General features: G+C 54.1%; 1 protein-coding gene across 2 annotated transcripts in view; it reads right to left on the bottom strand.

Annotated features, from left to right (window-relative positions):
• Positions 1-22,939, bottom strand: part of CABIN1 (calcineurin binding protein 1) — a 155,902-nt gene that overhangs the window by 27,703 nt on the left and 105,260 nt on the right. For both annotated transcript variants that reach the window (XM_066365493.1, XM_066365494.1), the window contains exon 29: positions 22,313-22,426. In XM_066365493.1, coding sequence (XP_066221590.1) covers positions 22,313-22,426 — 114 coding nt within the window. The remainder of the gene's footprint in view (positions 1-22,312; positions 22,427-22,939) is intronic.

Below are 22,939 nucleotides of genomic sequence, written 5' to 3'. Positions count from 1 at the left end.
GACCCCCAGTGGGTTTTACAGTGGCTTCATTTTCTATCTGGTTCTGAGGCCCAGGGAGGAGAAGGCATTGAGCCAAGGAGTGAGTGGTGGGGCTGGGCAAAAGCCAGGTAGGCTCAGGGTTCCCCCCTGTGGCTCTATTCCAAGAATAGGAGAAGCACCCCTCCCTCTCAGCAGGGACAGCTTTTTTTTTTTTTTTTTTTTTTTTTTTTTTCATTTTTCTGAAGCTGGAAACAGGGAGAGACAGTCAGACAGACTCCCGCATGCGCCCGACCGGGATCCACCCGGCACGCCCACCATGGGGCGATGCTCTGCCCATCCTGGGCGTCGCCATGTTGCGACCAGAGCCACTCTAGCGCCTGAGGTAGAGGCCACAGAGCCATCCCCAGCGCCCAGGCCATCTTTGCTCCAATGGAGCCTTGGCTGCGGGAGGGGAAGAGAGAAACAGAGAGGAAAGCGCGGCGGAGGGGTGGAGAAGCAAATGGGCGCTTCTCCTGTGTGCCCTGGCCGGGAATCGAACCCGGGTCCTCCGCACGCTAGGCCAACGCTCTACCGCTGAGCCAGCCGGCCAGGGCCTGCAGGGACAGCTTCTTGTACAGTGTTGGGAGGGCTGCTCTCCTGAACATTTGCTCTGCTGATGCCCCAAAAGGGGGTATAGTGCCCATTCCACAGATGAGGAATAGGCTCAGAAGGGAAGAACTTCACCCAGGAGCAACAGGTCCATCTCCTCGCACCCACAGCCCCAGGGTGCGCACAGCACTTTCCTCCCCAATTTCCTGTGGGGCAGGCAGCCCCAGAACTGCCCACTAACTGCTAGTTGCTCCTCCCATCCCAGCTCAAGAAAGTCCAAGCAAAGGCAAGAACAGGGCTGGATGGAGAGGTGCTGTCCCAAGCCCTGGCCTGGCATCAAGCCCTCACACCCGTTTCTCTCACCACCTCAGCACTGCAAGCTCCTAGCTTCTTCCCCACACAATCAGAAGCATCATATCCACCTGGCCCCTATCCTGGTGACACTTGTCTAGGTATATCTCCCCAAGATGGCTAGTTTCCACCTGTCCTACACCCAGGCCGGCTCTAACCACTAGCATTCACAGGTTTCCCACGCATCCTTACCAGGTGCACTCACTCCCTGTGGACTAGGTCCACTCTACCCCTTGCACTCTGCCCTCTGCCCTACCTCCATGGGCACAGAGGTAGTATCTCAGCACTCCCTGGAGGGCTACTACTCTCTGCCAGGTACTGGAAGTAGCAGGCCTGGGCTCTAAGAGGTCATGCACCTATAGGAGACAAACATAAGGAACAAGCCACCCCAAGGCTGTGTAAGGAAAACAAGGGGCTCCCAACTAAGTGCTCACTACTGGTTGGGTCTCAGGCAAGGAGTTCCAAATCCGCATATCACTCAAGTCACAACAGTCTCTCATCATCTACACTTGTATTGTCACGATACCCACATGTGGGGATGGGTTCAGAGTCACACAGCAGTAAGTTTACTATGGCTAGGACCCAGCCCCAGGCCTGGACAGCTCCAGAGCTGGCAATTCTCTGGCTCTCCCCAGGGCTGAAGCAGACATGTGAAACTTGTGCCTTGTACAACTCATGACTTCACTTCATACCATATCCACTTCCTGTAAGACAGAGTCACACCAAAGGAGGCTGAGAACATCTCATCACACCTAGGCCAGGAAGAAATGGTCTGTGTTAAGGTGTGGTTCTAGAAACCAGTCCCTGCATTCAAGAGGCTTCCAGGTCTGATCATTGGCAGCCCTCAGCACATGAGCCCTCCCACCCAGAGCTTGGGGGCAGCAGTGCTCTCATGAGCACTCTGAGGCCTAGGTTGGGCTGGGGCAGCCCAGGGTCCTGGGTCTTGGCTGTCATAGCAGGAGGGAGGCCCATGGTGAGTGAGGGGAGCTCAGAGGCTATGTGCCAGGGCCTTGCTGAGCCAAGCCTGTGGGGAACTTGCTACATAAAGGTCTGACCCTTGCCTGACCAGGCGGTGGCGCAGTGGATAGAGCGTCAGACTGGGATGCGGAAGACCCAGGTTCGAGACCCCGAGGTTGCCAGTTTGAGCGCGGGCTCATCTGGCTTGAGCAAAAAGCTTACCAGCTGAACCCAAGGTCGCTGGCTCAAGCAAGGGGTTATTCGGTATGCTGAAGGCCCATGGTCAAGGCACATATGAGAAAGCAATCAATGAACAACTAAGGTGTTGCAATGCCCAATGAAAAACTAATGATTGATGTTTCTCATCTCTCCGTTCCTGTCTGTCCCTGACTATCCCTCACTCTGACTCTCTCTCTGTTTCTGTAAAAATAAATAAATAAATAAATAATAATGATAATAATAAAGTAGTATTTAAAAAAAAAAAAGGTCTGACCCTACCAGTCTCCAGCCTCCTCAGTCCTGCTCCTGGTGCCACAGGATACCTTGTACCCTGAGCCCTGTTTGGGCCAGCCCCCTCCAGAGCCCTAGGAGATGGGCATCTCTATCTCTAGATGACTAGCCCAGGACAGGGAGGGGAGGTTCACGCTCCCTGACTCCCAATCTCAAGGGGCAACATTCCTGAGCACACTGGGAGCCCGTGGAGAGGGTCACGTAAGAGTGCAGTGACAGTGGAGACCTGGTGGGCATGACTGTAGCAGATCCTCAGAAGTTCTTAGGCCAGGAAAGATCCTTGTGCCTCTCCTGGGACTTGTCAGCACCCTCTGCCAGAGAGCCCCATGGGTCTTAATCGCCCACAGAGCACCTCCACATAGAAGACACAGGCCTCTGATGCTGCCAGGAAGAGACAGCCACTCACTCACCTCAGGGCCACCCCTGAAGGCCTAAGGGGTTAGAAGTTCCTGCAGTGCACTAAAGCCCTGGGGCCCCAGGAGGCCAGGCCATCCTGACCACACTCCTAGGCCAGAAGGAGCCCCAGTGAGCGGGGAGGGACTGGTCTAACCTGTGAGCTGGCTGCTCTGGGTCAATCCTAGGGTTGGAGTACCCCTGGCTACCTGTTCCAGCCCATCCCTGGAGCATTGCTCTTGCTCACTGGCCTAGTCACAATAAGAGCAGAGGGACTCCCTGTGCCTGGGCATGGCCCTGGGAGGACTGATGTTAGAGATAGGGCGCAGCCCTGGGCTCAGACAGGCCTGGGCCTCTGAGAGGCCCCCTGACCCTCAGGGCAGGATGAGCCCCACATTATCGAGGAGTGTCCACTGCTTCCAAGGGTCATCAGACCTTCAACTTCCCAGAGCAAACTTCTACAATCACTTATAAGAAAACAAATGTCCTGAGGATGTCACCTGGTCACCACAGGGGTTTTCCCTGGCAGACTCCTCCTCCTTCTCCAGCTCTAGAAGAGGTGGGTTACCATGGAGATAGGAAAGATGGTGGCAAGGGCAGTTGTTGGCCCCCAAAAAGTCCTACTCCCAGGGTTTTGCTTGCTGACCTCTTCTGGATGGGAGGAGTGCTGGGGGCCAGGAGGTGAGGTGGCCAGGGCTGAGCTAGGGAATAAACGGCCCTTCTACCTCCCCTCTGCCCTAACTCCAGGCCTCCCACTGCCTTCACCCCACGCAGTTCTCACTACCTGCAGGGCTCTGTTCACTCTTCTCCTTGCCCTCCTCCTCAGCCCCAAGGGAGAAGTCCTGACCCTTCATGTCCTCAGCTAGTGTCCACCCAGGGCTGCCTGAAAGCAAGCAGGGAAGCAGATCAGCCAGGGCTTCACCCATCTCCATGTTGGGAGGTTGGGCAGCCAGCATTCCTTTTGCAGCCCCCACCTGGCTGCCCTGTTTATTCTTGACATTGCAGCCACTTCTGAAATGCATACTGCCTGCTGGATAAATGCCAGCCCCCTACCCCCATGCACATATGCTCCTATGGATCGCTGCAGGGAAGGAGATGTGAGATGGCAATCCAGCAGCCCAGGGATGGTCGCCAAAGCCAGAAGAAACCAAAGAAAACAAGACCGGAAGACTATGGCCTTGTTTATGTGACTAGCCCCTGGCAGGGGCAGACTGGGCTTGGAGGGTGAGTGGGGTCAGAGAGCAAAGTCTGAACTGTCTCAAGGTGTTGGTATCAAAAGAGGAATGGCAGAGAAGGATGAACAATGGCTCCTGGGACAGATGCTGTCATCCAGTGCTACCTACCGAGTGGAAAGGAAGACTCCAAAGTCAAGAGGCATGCTGTACACTTGGGTGTGGAACCCAGGTTAATAGGGTGATTGTGTATAAGTCCCCAAGCCTTTGCCTGAGGCCAGCATATCCTCATCCTGAGGTGGGCCAGCAGAGAGGGCTGAAGGGACCTTGCTCACACCTCTCCTGGCCACGTGACAGCATAGCCCCCTTGAGTAGCCACAGCTCTCCTTGGAAATATGCCCTTGGCCTTTGGCTCACATGGCTGGTGAGGGTAAGCACCCCACAGGCCACCACCCCAAACAAAGGTGAAACCAAGGCCCAGATCCCAGAGCTGGGCTTCTGCCTATAGTGCTGTTGGCTGAGCTGGCCAGAGGATCACCCAACCCCAGTGACCTCCTGTAACCATCTCTCTCATGAATTGAGCCAACTCAGACCTACAGGTTGCTCCTGATTCTTCCTGCCAGCTGTTACCTCACTTTCTCACTTGTCCTAACCCCAGTCTTCTTTAGGGTTGGGCCTAATGCTGCCTTTTAGATGATAAGAATACTTCTTGCAGTTAATAGTCTGAATTCTCAGCCTTGGCATTCTGAGCTGTCATTTAATTTGAAGGCACAGACCTTGCCACTCCTTGCCTGCCATGGGACATGGCTTCTCTCCTTCCCTGATGGCTAAGAGTTAAACATGCCTCTTCTTGCCAGGCACACGGACCACTGGCTACAGACCCACCTCATTCTCACACACTAACTCTGGTACTCAGAAACTGTTCAGACTGCTCTACAGCTGCACAGTGCCTTTGAAGTCATTGAGTCCAGCCATTCTTGTCTGTTTAACCCAAGAGTGAGGACACCGGTGGAACAGAGATATGAACTGCCAAGAAAACAGCCAGGCTTGATGCAAGGATCCCTGTCCCTCGGTTTAGGACAGCATTTACAGCAGTAGGCAGCTGTGCCCATGCCACATTTGGCTCCACAGGACCAGCACATGAGTCACTGGTGTGCATACATCCCCACCAGTGCCTGAGAGGGACAGGGATTCCCTGAGAGGGTTGTGCCCACGTCCCCATATCCCAAGGCAGACAGGGGGTCTGGGTCATGGAGGCTGGGGCTCTTGTGGGCAGGCACTGACGTAGCCTCATCCCATGCCAGCTCAGCTTCCCTGGCACTTCCAGCGCAGCTTAGAGTTCAGGTACAGAGCTGGCCACAGATGAATAGGGACGGGGGACAGGGCAGCTTCCTAGGGAAGCAGCAACAGGTGTCCAGGCTAGATACTGATGGGCTGGGATTTCCCCACACAGGGAGACAGAGTGGAGAAGGAGAGACAGGTGGGGGGCAGCTGGGATAAACCAGGGAGAGCCAACAAGATTATGTGGATGGTGATGGGTACTTATGTGAGGGTGTGACATGTGACCTCTGTGGAGAGGGGGCTGCAGGGGGCCTGGGGAACAGGCAGGGCAGAGAAAGGAGACCAGCACACTCTGAGGCCTCTCAGGCTGAGCTAGCACTCTGGGTGTGATCTGATGGGCCCATGAGAGCCTCCTTAGAATAAGAGGACGCTGACACTGGGTTCTCTAAGCCCGCCTCCACATCAGGGTTGGAAATGAGAGCTGCCATCTAGGCTTCTAGAATAACCCACTCTGCAGGAGAGCTGAGAGGCTTCCATTTCATCTCAGGAGGGGAGCCCACATCCTAGAAAAGCCAGGTCTGATACGCACATTGAGAAAACTAGGACAGTCCATCTGTTGCCTGACCCCTGGTCTCTAATGAATGGCTTCAGGGATTGGGGAGAGGGCTCTGGTCTCTCCTGCTGGGCTGCTAAGTAGTGGGGGGAGTGATAGGACCAGACCAGGACTCAGGCTGGAAGCAGCGGGGGGGAGGGAGGGCAGCAGGGTCCATGGCCCTGGATGGCTCACACAGGGTCCTCCAGTAGGGTGTCAGGCTCCCATGCAGGCCCACATCAACCACCTCCTCCTGCCACATGACAGCCACAGGGACAAACCCTTCAGATTTGGTGTATAGCATCAGATGAGGAACAAACTCATCCAGGCTTGCCCAGAAGAGCAGGATCCAATCCCAAACCAGAGAAAATTTGAGATGTTAACCAGAAGACGTGACCTACACAGCTCTGCTCTCCTATCTAGTGATATGCAGCCTCCCTTACAGTACGGGGCCCCAGCCATGCTGTGAGGGAACAGGACAGAGCTCCATCCCCTAGGAGTGGGATTACCTGTTCAGAGAGGCTCCCACATCCACAGGATGCTCAAGCTGGCCCCTGGCAGAACTAGGCACAGGCCTAACTCCAAACGCAGAGCCCTTCCATAAGCAGAGTGAGCTGCAGTATTTGATTACTCCATGGCCAAAACATACCCTCCCTGAGACTTCCCTCTGACACACCTTTAGGCACAGATCTTCTTGGTTCTAAACAAAAAAAAATCCACAACCTGTATACCCCCGAGGCCCTTCCCAAGGTCTGATCTTCATACTGTGTAGCCCACTGCTCTGAGAGCTCCCAGCTTGACCACACACTCCAACTTGGATCCCTGGTGCGACCCCACTGCCATAGGACAGATCCAGCCTGCTGACCATGGGTGCAGGTGGCCCTTGGGACGGGCCTCAACCCACCTTCTTAACCACTGCCTCCCTTGGTTCTCCCTTGTACGTTTACAATCTGGCCAGTTTTCAAGGTCAGTCCAGACCTCCAGGAGTGTTCCTAACCACCTCCCAGCTTCCAATTGCTGAGGCTGGTAGACAACCCTTCCCTGCACCTGCAGTGCCTGAGACTCACACAGTGATATACTCAGGGTACGTGGGCCTAGTGCTGGGGGTGGGTGTTCACAGTCCACCTCACAAGGAAGCGAAGCTGAGACCAGTGGACTCTAAGCCCTACCTCCGAGCACTCACTGGGCCCTGAGCACACCTACATCTGTCTCCTAGGAGAGGGCTCCTAATCTGCAGCTTTTGAGGCCAGCCTTCCATTTTAAAGGCCTCCACAGCACTGCTTTACTGGGTTTCTAGCCCCCGAGGCAGGGCCAGGTTCGTTCTCTACACGAGGGGCCTAAAGGTGGCTGGGCCTGAGCAGCTGCATGGCCTGCAGCCCAAGGCTCACAACCCCTCCTCCGAGTGGGGTCAGGTAGGTCCCTCTCTGGGAATAAAGCTCAGCGGTGAGTTGATGGGGCTGGGGCCACCAATTCCTATCAGATGCTCCTCCTGCTGGACAGAGCTGGAGTCTGTGCTACCATCAGTGATGGCCTGGGGCTCACGGGGAAGTGCCACCTGTTCTGACATACCCTAATTTTAGAATTCTTTTACATATTTAGAGAATAACATTTCAAAATTTGTGTTTTTAATCAACCAAATTCCTGCACTTCCTTCAAAGGGCCTTCCCAATTGACCCCGATCCATCTCACCTGCTCCTCCACTGACCCCCTCACTCATGCGCCCTTATTCACAAGGTCCCTTCCCTTGCAGCCCAGAGCTGCCCTTTCCCTCCTCCTTCTGCAGGGATCTTTCTACCCTCTCCTGGACACAATGGCCCCAGGACATGTGGCATTAACATCTCCTGTGGTACCCAATAACTGCATGAGCTAGGTCTGGTCAGCGCCACTTTACAGATGAAACTGAGCCTTACATATACTGAATGGCTAGCCCAAGTCACCCAGCTGTAGAGGTGGAGTCAGGCATGAAACAGGGCCTGGGGTGGCCAGGACCACCTCCTGAGGCTCACAGGCAGGTGAGGGTGCATGGGACAACAAGCTCCAGCAGAGCAAGGCAGAGCATAGGAGACCCATGTGTGTGAGGGAGTCCACCACCCATCACTATGGAAACCAGGCAGGAGCACAAAGTTCTGGTTTGGATTTCAAACCTAATGCTGTTCTCTCAAAAGCAACTTGGTCAAACTTTCCAAATAGGAAAGTGGAAAAAGAGAGGGAGACAGGCAAATTTCCAGATGGAAGCCACTCCAGAAAGGAGGCCTGGCCGCTGAGCTCAGGAAGCCTTGTCTGTGTAGCAAAGTGGGGGCAGAGCAGAGACCCTTCCAGCCTCTCCAGGGCTCATGCCTCTCTTTCCAGGGAGCCTGGGTGGGTGGGGGTGCAGCCAGAGCAGCTGGGGCCCAGCCCTTCCTGTCTGCTGGAGTGGCTGTCCTTTCATGTTTCCCAGTGGGCGGTGAGAAAGGGTTCTTTTGGAAAAAAGGCTGGAAAACCACTGGCCCACCTTTGGAGATGAGAAAACTGAGGTCAGATGGGGCTGGGACCAGGAAGTCAACAGGACTAAACTCTGCTGGCCCTGCCATTGGAGACATTCTTGGAACAACTGCAACAATGCCCGTCTCTGGGCCATGAGAGGTACTGCCTGGGCCCCTTGCGCAGGCTCCCAGGGTCATACCCATCACGTCAGGAAACCCATCCTCCCTTGTGGGCTTTCACGCTAGCTTAGGGTGCTTCAGGGTGGCTAAGGGCCACCTCCATGAGCACCTGAGGGCACCAATGACCTGTCAATGGGACATCCAGGAAGCCTTGGCAAGGAGGGGAGAAAATGCAGGGGTGAACACCAAGGGACAGCAGCCACAGGGGCAATAGCTAACAAAGGCGACCCAACACACCTTCCCTCCCCTTTGCCTCTCCTTCTGCTGCCAGACCCTTTTGGGACCTTTAGCTGCTCTTACCCCTGCCACTGCCCACACCCAGAATCCTCCCTGGTAGGGGATACAGCTGTTTTTATTGTCCTGAAGGGGTTTTTGGAGGCACAATAGGAATGTTAAAAAGGAAAACAATAGCCCACCAGTCACTAGTGCTGTGGCAAGTGTCAGGCAGGGCAGGATAGTTTCTCCTGAATGACCTGCGGCCCCTGTCTGCTTTCCCAGGACAGGGCAGTCACTCACTGTTTGGAGTGCACCCACAACAGGCCATGTCCTCACTGCACCAGGCTGCTCCTTGGGGCTTATATGTGTGGCTCGTGGCCACCTCAACAAGTGTTGGGACCATACGGCTCTTGAGTTCCCAGTACTGAATGCCACATCAGACAGTCTGAGTGGTCAAGTGGTCATTTTCACACCCTGGCTCAGTGGACCAGACTCGCCACTTCAGTTCCCTCCTCTGCAAACTGGATAACGTAATGCCCCTCCTTCCTGCGGGTTTGGATGGGGAGACTAGGTCAAAGGCAGGTAAGCAGGACACAGCCCTGGGCAGAGGTGCACACTCACAGCAGCATCTGCAGGCTCCCTCCTCTCTGCCCTAGGCACCATGGCCATGCAATGTGAGCTCTGCTTGGGGTTTAACTTTGAATCCTGTAGGCTGGGTGCAGGTTGGTGTAGATGGATGTGGGGGCAGGTAGAGGTCAGAACTCTCCACAGCCAGGCTCTGTGGGTTGGAATCCTAGCTCTGCTCCTCACGGGCTGAGTGGCCCTGGGCGTGTGCTGCCCTTACTGTCAGCCTCAGTTTGCTCATCATGGTTTGGGCATCACCGGCCCATAGGGAAGAGTAAATGAGAGAGTAACTGGAAGGTGCCTGCCATCCCTGTGACCTTCTGCACTTCAGAAACAAACCCTGCGGCCTCCACCTCCCACAGGGCAGAAATAGGGGTACAGGGAGGACCTGAATCTGGAGTGAGCACCCACATTGGGCCAAGTGAACAGAGCAGAGGCTGGCACCACCAAGCCTTCTCTTTTCCAAAGGCACATTTTACAGTGAGTCTGCCAGAGTGAGGCCCTACCACAGAGCCCCTTTTACTCCTGGCCCTGAAATGGGGAACCTGCAGCTGTGGAACCCCACCCAAGGTCCTGCTACCTCAGCAGCCACAGCCCTCCCTCGCTCTCTCTCTCTCTCCCCTGGCTCTCAGCTGTCCTCAGGTTCTTGGTCTGAGTTGGCTGCCTGCTCAACTCCACTGTCCAAAGCTTCATGGAAGATCCCATGCCTCCTCCCTCCTCCTGGAAGTGAGCCTCCCCTGTGTGCCCTGAGGACCAGGGCGCTGCCCCTCCAGACTGAAAGTTAGTGTGAAGTGGGGGACGCTTGGAGTAGTATCCCGGGAAGACAAAGTTCAGAGTGCTCTGTCCAAGCTGAGCTGTCAGGTGTGTGCTCAGAAAGACATGGCAGGGACACTTATTCCAAGAGCAAACCTCAAAAATAACTTGCAGTGGGAAAAGCAGTCCACCCTGAAAAATGTTCTCTCTTCAGGAATGTTAAACAGCAAGCTCCTGACTGAGCATCCTAGTATACACAAACACGGCCAGGGGCCCCCTGGGCTGGCCAGAAACTCTGGCGTGGAGGCCACTCACAGGATGTGGGGTCTCAGGCCTAGGTTCCAGGCTGGGTTCTGCCATTTATGGGCTGCGTGACCCAGGGCAAGTCCTGCTGGGCAGGCTGCAGAGGTTTCCGCACTCCTTGAAGGACTGTATGGTGCGATTTTGACTACTAAAGGCTTCAGCACGTCTTTTCGTCTTTTCCCCTTTTCCCTCTGCCCAAGGATCCTGGTGCTACCACACTGTGAATCACACCTGGAGATGGACACATCTTCTACGGCCAGAGGAGAATGTAAACCCAGAAGAACATCTAAAGGTTGCTTATGTCATTGTTTAATTCTAGCTGTGAATGAGGGTGGCTGGGCTTGGGCAGGGATTTCTGACTGTGCTGTGATTCTGTCAAGGGCAGGGGCTGGGCATCCTGTGGCCTTGTCCCACTGTCTCGCTGCATGCTTCCTGCCAGCCCCTTGGGTGAGGACACACCACAGCTTCTAAGGCAAGAATCAGCCCTGCCCATCTTCTGCCTCTTGGGCTCACAGCATCCCCACAGACAAGGGAGGCAGGGACATAGAAGGGAAGGCCTTAGACACCTGCTTCAGGCTAGACTTGGGTCTAGCAAGCTGGAATCTGGGGTTCAGCGAAGCTTGCAGAGCCCAGGACAGAGGAAGGAAGGAGAGTTTGAGGATAAGGTATAAAGCCACACAAGTTTGCTAACCTTTTTAAGACTTAAAAACTGGACCTTTTTTCCCCTGGAGAACTTGAAATTATTCTTTTTGTTTACTCTGCTTTTGCAATTGGCCCATAGATCATCTCAACAAGGCTAAAAATAGCACTAGCACAGCAATTCCTACTACAGCCAACGAGCTCGTATTTCCTCAATTTAAACTTTTTTGCCTCTTTTCTGTCCTGATTCCCACTGTAATGTAAGTGGATTTTCTTTGACCTCACTGCTGCAAGGCTCTGATCTTACTGAGGAGAAGGGGGAGTCTGAGTCACCTGCCTCAGTCACCATCAAGGGTGGGTCTAGGAGCAGAGGCTGAGCCCCTTTCCTCACTGGCCAGTGGTGGGATGTCCCTGGCCGTCTTTGGTGTCTAGGTACCCTGGGGGAAGAGGAACAGCCACAACAAACCCCAGGCAATGTCTTCTGAGAATCAGAAGACCCTGAGCCTGACCTATGGTGGCGCAGTAGATAAAGCGTTGACATGGAATGCTGAGGTTGTTGGTTCAAAACCCTGGGCTTGCTTGATCAAGGCACATATGGGAGGTGATGCTTCCTGCTCCCTCCCCCACCTTCTCTCTCTCTCTCTCTCTCTCTCTTTCTTCTTCTCTTTAATAATAAAGTCTTAAAATTAAAAAAAAAAAAAAGTCTGACCTGTGGTGGTGCAGTGGGTAAAAACATCAACCTGGAACGCTGAGGTCACCGGTTCGAAACCCCAGGCTTCCCTAGTCAAGGCACATATGGGAGTTGATGCTTCCTGCTCCTCCCTCCCTTCTGTCTCTCTGTCTCCTCTCTCTAAAATGAATAAATATAAAAATAAATAAATAAAAGAAGACCCTGCATAGGAGCTGTGGCCACGGCAGGGAAAACAGTGGGAGGATGTGTAGTCGCCCTTCAGTGGTTCACAGGCACACACACAGACCCTGGGCGCACACTGGGCACAGATACATGGGATGGTGGACCTCATAGCCAGAGCAAAGCTGAGCACAAGGCCAGGCTCCTTGGGTCCACCTCCTCCTCCCTCCTCCATATTCCCTGTCCTTACAGCCATGCTCATCACTCTAAGGGTATTCTGGTCCTTCCTCAGCCTGTCTTTGGGGCCTGACCACTGGCTGACATTTCCATTGCCTCTGACTTGGTTCTAAGGCTGATTCCGCCTTAGAAGCTGACATTGCTGCTGAGTCTAGATCCTGGCCCAGGGGCTACTTGTGGTATGCCCCAGCCTCCATTTCCTCATCTGTAAGGCAGGGAAAGAAACCACCTACATCCATGGGTCATGAGGATTCAATGAGCTGTTGGGTTTAGTGCAGCTCTGAGAAGTGGCGAGCGGGTCAGCAATATTCCCTGACTGAACCCAAGCCAGGCCCCTCCAGTACATCTGCGTCATGTGTGACATCTGGAAGATCTCCTCCATCTCAGCCCCTCTGCCCTGGGGAAGTCCACACTCTGTGCCTGGCCCTTGTGGGCAGGGTGCTGTGGTGTCTGCCAGCTGGCCCTGCATGCTCACAGCACCCAGCTCTGTGCTCACACTGCTCCCTGTGCTTGGAAGCCCATCTCTGTTCTGTCGTGCAGGCACCTCCTCCAATGTCACTTCCTCTGCCTTTCTCACACTCTCTGCTCACCTACACGTTATAGGGTCTGAGCTCCAGGAGAGGTGGGGGCTTAGTCAGGCCTGACAGTCTTAAAGAGCATGTACGTATGCAAAAGTGACTACAATGGTGGGGTTCAGCATTAAGGAGGCCAGCCATGGGCAGAGCTAGAAGGGTCAAAAGGAGGTGGCATGAGCTTGGGAAGGCTAAGCTATGCAATGATATTGTGTGTGTGAAAACAAAACATGTGGTCCTGGCCAGATAGTTTGGCTGGTTAGAGCACTGTCCTGAAGCGCAGAGGTTGTCGGTTTGATCCCTGGTCAGGGCACACACAGGAACAGATTGATGGACAGGAAGGACAGGAAGTCCTTACTACACAAATGGCCCCCAACCTGCATGCTTTAAAAGGCTGAGGAAGGTACTGAGGGAGGCCAAAGGCCTGTGGGCAGAAGGGCCAACGACAGCCAGGCAAGGTTCCAAAAGGTAGTTTCAAGCATAGAGGGACTTACAGGGACTTTACCTGTGGCTTCAACAAACCTACCCAGTCTCCATGTCCCCACCAACGACCTTCCCCATCTACCAAGCCCTACCCCAAACCCACCTTGGGCTTCCACAGTGGCTGCTCACCTGATCACCTCCCTCGGAGACCTGGGTGTCCCTCATCCCTCAGGAGTGGGCCTCTCTCATGGCTCAATGGAAGATGAAAAATCGGGCCAAAGGTGACCAAGGGCCAAGCAGAGAATGCTTCACCACTAGAAGGGGCAAGGGACTCTACCCTCTGAAGGCAGGGAATAAAGAGATGAGGACACAATTTGCCACTCTCAACATCCCTCCCTGTGTACCCATAGCAGACATCACTAATGGACAGAGGGAGCCCTGACATGACCCCTGAATTCCCACTGACAGCAGGTAAGGGCATGAGCCTTGGAGTGAGACAGACCTGGATTTGAGCCCCAGCCGGCCACTTGCTGGCTGTGTGATCCTGGGCTGTTCCCTCTGCTTCTGTATCTTGTTCAAAGGGTCTGGCAGAACCAGCCTCCCCTAGGGCCCTGGTGGCTGTGTCATGACTACTGGCAGCTGCTGCTACAGAAGCACACTTGGCAAGCACCTCTCCACTCCTCTCCCAGAACCCAGAGCAACCAAGTCAGTTGGGAAGTGGCCTGCGAGCAGGGCCTGAAAATAGGGTCACAGGCTCTGCTGTCCAAGTGGCGGGGCCAGTTCTCCGGTCAGCCTGGAGGGTGAGAGTAGAAAAGGCTTTTGCAGGCACCTGTTGGTATCAACCTCCCCATCTGCACAATGGGGATAACACAGTACCCTAGCCTCACAGACATGCTGAGGAAGACCAGAGGAGGCACCCAAGTAAAGTCCCCAGTAAGTGCCATAAATAGAGCCAGTGCTGCCATTGCTGCTGTGAGCTGCCTCTTCCTCAAACCCCTTGAAGCTGGGCAAGGCAAGACACAGATGGTGTGGCACTTCGGTCAGGGTGGCAGCCTCCACTGTCGCTGCACTTGACCTCAGGAGCCCTAGTCCATGGATGGGCCTGGGGTGGGGGTAGGGAGAGTCTACCAGTGAAAGATAGCCCAACCCTGCCAGACAGTCACTCAAGGCCATGCCCACACAGGCCAGGTGCCCAAGCCAGCTGACAGTTCAGCATGGCCCCCAAGAAGAGCTCTGGTCTACACCTGGTCCAGCTACTGACCCCACCATCCATAAAGCTGGGATCCCAGCCTTACCTCCTGGGGCAAGGCTAAATGCCCATGTCCCCTGCTCACTGCCGCCCCATCCTCCCAATGGGTTGTTTGGGCAACACTCCTACTTGGGAACAACTGGGCCAATCCCAGGGTAGGAGCCAGTGGGTCCTTGGCTTTTCACCTCCTCCCTCACATGTGGCTCTCAGCCACCACCCTAGACAGAGTGAAGCTCCTCCAGCACAACCTGTTTGTGGGGCCTCAGCCAAGGCACCTTACCTCTTGGCTCCTCCATGAAATGGGACTAATAATCCAGCCTTTCAGATCATTCTGTGGACCCTGGACCTTGTTGACAGGCAGCTGGCCCAAGCGGGTTTAACAGTAGGGCAACACCCTTCTTGAGGTATGGGCACATGGACATACAGAGCTGGACAGTGAACTGGTTAAAACTGGTCCTGAGTGGAAAGAAGGTGATGGATGTGGGTGGAACCAACTTCAAGAAAGGTGTGGGTCTGTTGTCAACGGGGCACTTCGTACCCAGACATTCCCTAGCCTTGACCAGAGAGGGAGGGTGGGAGCTGCACACTGGGGCCCCATGGGCCAGATGGAGTGCCCCTCACTGATGCTCCTGGGGCTTGTTATTGCTGGGAGGCAGCACAGATCTGCCACAGTCTAAGGCAGTGTGGGTTATAACTAACTGGGTGGACACCCACGCCTCATTCCTGGAAGGTGCCTTGGTCTTTGATGATGTCTGCCGGCAAAAGCACTGAACTTGGGGCAGATATCTGGGGGTGGGTGTTAGTGACTCAACTTTGGGGTGGTTGTGAGGCAGAGGCCCCCACAGTCTCACCAGCACAGTGCCTTCTGGTGGCTGGAAGGGGTTAGGAAGGAAGGGCCAAATCTGGCTCTGTAACTGGAGGTGGCTATCTCAGACACATACCCCAGGGCCTGGCCAGGGCAGGGTTCCTGGGTACCCAAGCCAGGATGGTGCCTGTTCCGCTTGCTCTGCAGCTGCTGCTTCCTGAAGTTCCTTCTCCCAGGTACCTCTGGAGGGTGAAAGGAACTCATAGTCACTAGACATGCCCTGCCTGCTGGGCACCATGCCAGAGAATGTGTCAGGAGGGCAATGGCAATGCTGTTTTAGATGAGGTCCCAGCCTAGGGGTGCCTGGGTACACTATGTACAGCAGAGGCTGCACCCTGCCTGGCACCCCTGGCCTCCATCTGGACCACTAGCTCTCTCCTTCCAAAGGCAGAGGGGCACTGGCTGAGGCCTGGTCTATACAATAACCACCGTCTCAGGTTGGGCCATACAGTAGGGTCAGAGGCTGTGCTGCCTGCCAAATGCCCCTCCTTAACACCTGGCATCTGCTCACAGGGTCAGGGTTGGAGAATTCCCCTGAGGTCACAGAAACAACTGGTGGCAAGTCAGAGTAGAATGGGTGTGACTGGTACTTGCCATGAAGGATAGGTGCCAAGGGCCTTTAGAGACCTTCTGTCCTTCCTTCCAGTTTGCTGTCCAGTGGGGGCCCTTCCTTTCATATCAGGGACCTCAGTAAGGCCCCCGGCTCCAGGGTGGCACAGCACAATGTTTAAGGAAACAAAGATGGCTTGTGACAACTGTAACTCTCATCAGTATAAGCAACAGAGTCAACAATGAGAAGTGCCAGGCTATGTGGTGGCTGGCATGTAGGCACTCTTGTTAGAGCCCAGGTAAACAAAAGGACTGGCCCCAGGTGTGGGAAGGGGCTCAGCCTCTTGGGTTACCACACAGATGGGCCAAAGTGAAAGTGGTCTGTGGTTCTGAGTGCCAGAAGGGGGCAGCAGTGGCTGGTGAGAGGGAAGCCAGCTCAGCTCTGCAGAACCATCTAGCAATGTGTGGAGGCACTCGGTCAGAGGGCCTGTGACCCAGCCTCCACTTGCACTGGTCCTGGACAATTGCACATGAGAGGAAGGCGACCTAGGGAGGTAGCAGTTTGCACTGGTAGAGAACTGGAAGCTACCTACCCCCTAGGAAGAGGGCAGGCAGGTAAGTCATGGAGTAACAGTCAGAGTGGAATGCTACACAGTGGTGACCAAGAAGCAATGAGCACATCCATAGGCCCCAACAGCCAAGTCAGGCCACACAGAAATGGGTCCAGGTGGTGAGCAGGGAAGGCCACATCTTCATCTCAGGTGGGCCCACTTGAAAAAGGGCAACCCTGGAGCCTGGAGGGCCCTTGCCAGGCAAAAGTTTGGGTCCCCCCCCCCACTCCAGTCACAACCCTTCTGATATCAGCACTGTCCTGATGCACCACTGTGATCTGAGACAAGCTCCGAAGGCTCTGTGCAGGCTGATTTTGGTCCCAAGGATAAGCTGTGTGATGTGACAAGTATGTGCTGAGGATTCCTGCCCACTTGTGCCCTGTGTGGGGCCGAGTAAGAGGTTGAGTGGGTAAGAGCTGAGCCTGCCTAAGCCCCAAATCTGTGCTCTTCTCGGTGATCATAGGGCCCAGGGACCTGTTCCCAGGGGCTGTAGGACACAGGCTACTTGCCTGTGCTGAGCGCAGCCCCTCATGTGGGCAGGGCAGGAGTGGCTGTGGAGGAGGCACTGAGGCAGGGCAGCCGCCGAGCTGCAGCTGGCAGCACCTCCCCTCCACTCCCTCATACTTGGGCCACAGCGTGCCAGCCTGCACAGCCTCGCAAACAGGAAGCAGTGCTAGCCAGGCCCTCGGCTCCTCGTGCTTCCCTCACAGTGGCTGGAAAACTGGGTTGAAACAAGAAAAACCCTAGTTGCTAAAATAAGTAAACATTTTGGGAAGGAAGAAGAGCCATCTCTAGCTTGGTTACTATGGGAACGTTTCTGCATCAACTACAAGAGGGAGAAAAGTTTATCCTGGCCAGAGCAGCCCTGCTTCACAGGCCCACCTGCCCAGCTTCCATGTCTCCCCCCCCCCCCCCCCACCACCACGCTGTGAACTGTGAAAGGACAGGCACCAGGGTCTAGGCCAGGCTCTGCTGGGGCAAGGAGGACTGTAGGACCTCAACCAATAATATCTGACAACTATGCCTTTGTTTTGGCAAAGACCAGACTATTCTGCTTGGTGGGAGAGGGCTGGGGTAATGGGGCCTTCAGATGAGGCTCTGGCCTGCCCTGGAGCATGAGCCCAGGCCCAAAGCTCAATCTGCTCAGCAGACAGCCCACAAGCAGCAATTTTCCATGGCAGAGGAAAAGGGTGGTTGGGAGCTGTTCCCTCTCAGTCAAGTTGGGAACGGTGGGACTGCAGATGCACCAAGTTCATACCTCCCTTTCTCTCAAATGCTGATCCAGCCATACTGCTGAGGCCTACTACATGCCATGTCTCTGCAGCTGCGGAGTCCTGTTTGTGAGGAGCTCCTGTCAAGAAAGCTGACCAAAGCCCCAGGTTACACTCACCTGCCCTTCCACACCCATCCTTACACTCAACATGAAGGCTGGGCCAGCACTGCCCCGGGCATCATCCAGCCTTGAGGAGCTCCTCTAAGGTGCTTTTAACCCTGACCTCCTTTCTCCTGCCCATTCCTCATTGAGCACCCTACCAGTGGGAGCCCTGCCTCCTGCCCACCCAGGCTCTTTGAGGGCTCTCTGTCTCTCCCCCATGCCCCGCAGCATTCTACAGGAGCACTGCATGAAGGGACATGCATGTGGGGCTCCACTGCAAGCCTTCAAGCATCCTATGGCAGGGGCCTGACATCGGCCAACACTGGCTAGACCAGGACAACAGGCCTGGAGACCATCTGTTAAGGCAGAGAAATGAATGGAAACAATGTACAATGCTCAGTGAGCACCTTTACCCTGGCCAGGCCATGACAGCCACAGACTCTACAAGGAATACAGGGACAGCACCAAGACATTTGTGTAGCGAGGCCCGCTGCAGCCTGCTTGTGAGCACAAAGGCTAGCCCCACTTATGTGCCCACCCAAGGAGACCATGGCCCGTACACGAAGCAGTACTGGTGACAGCTGCAAAGAGTGAGAAGGCTGCACTCCTCACAGAGAAATCCCCCAAGACTTAGTGAAAAAAAGCAAGTTGCCAAATAGCATCCCCTCCACACACATATACACACATGCATATTTCATTAAAGCTGCAATGACAAACTTGTCTGATTTTGCACACATACACCTGAAAAGAAAAAAACAGCCCGGCTACTCATGTAAGGCCCTCTGAGAAGGGCATGGAGCCTCAGCATGGGCAGGCCAGAGGTGTGTACCTGAGCTGTGTCACTGAAAAATAATAGGAGGGTTCCCTTGCCTGGGCCCTAAGGATGGAGGGGGGCACCCAGACAGCCCCTTCGGTGAGTGACACCAAGGTTGGGAACCAGGAAGGTGGGTGCTTAGGGGGATAGCAGGTCAGGGTACCAGATGACCCTGCCCTCACCCGTTCTACATCTCCTCACTAGGACTGCCCACCCTCACCAGCCTCTGTCCCCACCCCTGGTGGTATTCTCCAGTGCACATCAGCAGGAGGAAGAACCAGTCTGCTAATCCTGACCTACAGCCCCAGTTGGCAGAGACACGGCCCTATTACAGTAGGCAGCAATGGCTGTCCTCAGTGCTCCTGAAGTGTGGCAGCAGTTTCGTCACACTTGGTAACATCTACTGGACAAACTCATGTGCTGGGAGGGTGTAGGGTCACACTTTCTGATGTTCTGAGTGTGAGGTCTGGCTAGAGGTGTACACCCTGAAGGTCCCCCTGCAGCAGCAGCAAGGACGGGGTGGGGTGGGTTTGGCAAGGGCCATCCTGCCACCAACCAGCTGGGAGTATCTGTCTCTCGGGCACTTCATAAATGAAGGTCTGTCTGGCCTCTGTTCAGGTTAACCTTTCAGGCCCAAGCACAAGGAGCCCCAACCCACCTCCAAAGAGAAGAGCTAGGAAAGCAGAGTGTCCAGCACTCAGGTAAGGAGAGGGCCCAAGGGTGACACAAGCAGCAGGTCTCTGGGAAGCAAGGGGGACAAACAGCTGACCCAGAGGAGGAAAATACCCAAAACACCAGCCCAAGTTGGGTGCCCTATATCTGTAGGGGCTTCTGGCTCTGAGGGAGGTGTTGCCCATGTGCCAGGCCCACCAGGGCTCTACTGGCCTTCCCTCCCACTGGCACAGGCTGACTGCCTTTCTGCAGGACTCATTTCTTAGAAGGGTCTGGAAACCATAAGAGGGAGCACAATGTGGAAGGGACCTGCAGAACCTGGCCACCAGCTCAGATGTGCTCCAGTGGAGCTGGTATCTGAGGTGCCAGCCTCCTAAACTCCACCTTTAGGAAGGCTGAGTGCTTCCCTGTGAGGAAAGACAGAGCACTGGGTTTCTCCTTCCAACATCACTGCCTAGTCTTAGAGGGCAAAGCACCAACAATGGGGGAGGGGGAAGGGAGGCAAGCTGTCTTCTTGAGTACGTACCAAGTGTCAGGTCCCAAGTTAGGGACATTACCCCATTATCTAATTTAATCCCTATAATTATTCTTCAAGGCAGGTAATGGGAGCCCATTTTATAAGGGGAGTAGCCCAGGAGCTCACAAAAAATTAAGATACTTTTCTGGCTCTAACTTTGGTTTAGCAATGGAAAAAAAAATCTGCAAGACATTGACAAAGGGAGACCATTTCATTAATATATAAAGATTCTTTTTTTTAGAGACAGAGAGAGAGAGTCAGAGAGAGGGATAGACAGGGACAGACAGACAGGAACGGAGAGATGAGAAGCATCTATCATTAGTTTTTCATTGCGTGTTGCGACACCTTAGTTGTTCATTGATTGCTTCCTCATATGTGCCTTGACCGCAGGCCTTCAGCAGACCAAGTAACCCCTTGCTCGAGCTGGTGACCTTGGGCTCAAGCTGGCGACCTTGGGGTCTTGAACCTGGGTCTTCCGCATCCCAGTCTGACGCTCTATCCACTGCGCCACCGCCTGGTCAGGCTAAAGATTCTTATACATCAATAAGAAAAGGACTGCTCTGGCCAGTTGGCTCAGCAGTAGAGCATTGGCCCGGCGTGTGGAAGTTCCGGGTTCGATTCCTAGTCAGGGCACACAGGAGAAGCGCCCATCTGCTTCTCCACCCCTCCCCCTCTCCTTTCTTTCTCTCTCTCTCTCTCTCTTCCCCTCCCGCAGCCAAGGCTCCACTGGAGCAAAGTTGGCCTGGGCACTGAGGATGGCTCTATGGTCTCCTCCTCAGTGGCTCCAACTGAAATGGACCAACGCCCCAGATGGGCAGAGCATCGCCCCCTGGTGGGCATGCCAGGTGGATCCCAGCTGGGTGCATGCGGGAGTCTGTCTGACTGCTTCCCTGCTTCTAACTTCAGAAAAATACAAAAAAAAGAAAAAAAGAAAAAAAAAAGGACCAATAATCCAATAGGAAAATGAACACAAGTATAAACTGCACAGAAGAAATTAAAACAGCTAATTAACATGATATCATGGTTAATCCCACTGACAATGAATGAAACACAATAGCATTTTTCACCTGCTGAAGAGCAAATATGAGGTAGTTCAACAACAAAGTATTGAGGAAATATGAAAAAATGAGTGTAAGATTGGGAGCATGGGTTAGATCTTTAGTATCAATTAAATCTTTGAGGGCAACACAAACTCTTTGACCCAAGAATTGTTTCTAGCGATTTATCCTATGAATAGACACCCACGTATGTGCAAAGAGCACTGTTCCTAATAACTAAAGACTGGAAACAAATAAATGCACATCAATAGAAGATGGATAAGTAAACTGTAAGATATCCACACATTGGGAGTACTATACAGCTATTAAAAAGAGTAAGTTCTAAAACACTTTCCCAGACATACCCTTAAGTGAGAAAAGAAAACAAACAAGGGGTAGAAGTATGTGTACTTTTTGTCCTTTGTGTACATCTGTGCACTGGTTTATAAATGAGCAGACACCCTCTGGAAGGACACATGCAGGACAAAGAACAAGCTGCTATGGGGCAGTGGCTATGGCCTGGGCATCTGTGTGGGAGGGAGCTTCTCTTTCACTGCAAACTTTGGTCCCTTGAAGATTAACTAGAGATTATATCTACCACTTGTCTATAAAGTATCCACAGAAAGAGAGGGCTGGTAGACACAGGGCTCCTAGCTCCAGAGCCCCAACCTGCCCCTAGAAGCTCACAGCCTGGGAGAAAAGAGTCATGGACCTAGACACTCCACCACCTGCATCTCAATGGGGACCTCACCCTGCCTAGATGCTTCCAGAACAAGCCTCTGTCATAACCCTTCTAGACCTGAGACCTGCCCTCCTTGGCTCCTGTCCAGGCCAACCCCGCCCTTTAATTTCTCTACATGTAATAAGGAATCAGGGAAAATACAGAAGAAAGCAACACTGAGAAGTTCTGCATGACTTGCCAGACCACCCAGCTGGGAGCTGGCTGTGCTAAGGGAGATGATGGAAGACAGCGAGGACTCTGAAGCGGAGCAGGCTGAAGGGTCACCTGTCCTTGTGCAGGACAGAGTAAATAAGGAAGGGGTAGATGCAGGTCCCAGGGGTCCTTGAGGATGGGAGGTAGACAGGCCTTGGAGCTGTACCATGTCCTGCCTGAGTGGCCACACTTGTTTTTAAGCAGTAGACTCAGCTTCAATCAAATCTTCAGGTGCCCCAAACCTCACAGGGGCACACGGAGCTGCTTTAGAGAAAGCAGGGCCATAGGCATGGAGCCCCTCTCACCACTGCCTGCCATGGCCTCAGAATACCTGGGGCTCCAGAGAATACACCAAGCTCATCCATGTCTCTCTGCAACGATGGGCAAACCGGTGCCCAAAGAGGGCAGTGATATGCCAGAAGTCCCTCAACAAGCATGGCCCCACTCCCGAGTCTGGCGCACTCTCAACTGCACCGCCCTGCCTGCCCTCTGAGGATGCCGCAAACCTGTTGTCCTGGGAACGCCCACTCAGGGGTCCATTCGCACGCCTTTGGTGAAAAGCAGTGGCAGCAAGCAGCCTTGGAAATCAACAAGGCAAAGTACTCACGTTGAAGAAATTGGTCTTGTTCCTCTCACAGAAGAGCCCCTGTGCCGGCATGTGCTGCAGTTGTTGCCACGGGATACTGCTGCCTAGCAACACATCGCGGGCCCACTGGAGGTTCTAGGGAAACAAGAAGTAGGTTGGAAGTGAGTGTGTGGGCAGCTCACGGCACCCACGGGGAAGGGAGGCAGTCCCCTCCTTCCTGGCTGCATTGGCAAAGCGGCAATGAGCAGCAGCTCCTGCTGATATTGATCCTGCAACTCCAGGTAGCTCTGGCTGCGGGGCGTTTCAGGAACTGATTTCTTGCCTAGCACAATTGATTCAGGTGACCGTGGCCTCAGACTGCCCAAGAAGGGCCAGATAGGGCCCCCTCACTCTGACCAACCTTGTAAAGCTGCTGCATGGACCCAGTGCCTCACCTTCTGTAGGGAGACCCCCACTGGCCCAAATGGTCAGTCCTGACTTGTCAGGACATCAGCAGTGCTTCTTATCATGGCCAGCAACACAGCTACCTTAGATTCAGGCTGAGGATGGCTGGGGCTCTGCAGGATGCCAGGGGCCTACATGCTAACAGAGGAGGGAGTTCTGTCCAAGTGCTCAGACCTGTGCTTTCTGGGCAATGGTGCCTCTTGC

This window comes from Saccopteryx leptura, chromosome 2, assembly GCF_036850995.1.
Source record: "Saccopteryx leptura isolate mSacLep1 chromosome 2, mSacLep1_pri_phased_curated, whole genome shotgun sequence".
In the NCBI taxonomy this organism is placed as follows: Eukaryota; Metazoa; Chordata; class Mammalia; order Chiroptera; family Emballonuridae; genus Saccopteryx; species Saccopteryx leptura.
This window is presented reverse-complemented; position numbering and strand designations above follow the sequence as displayed.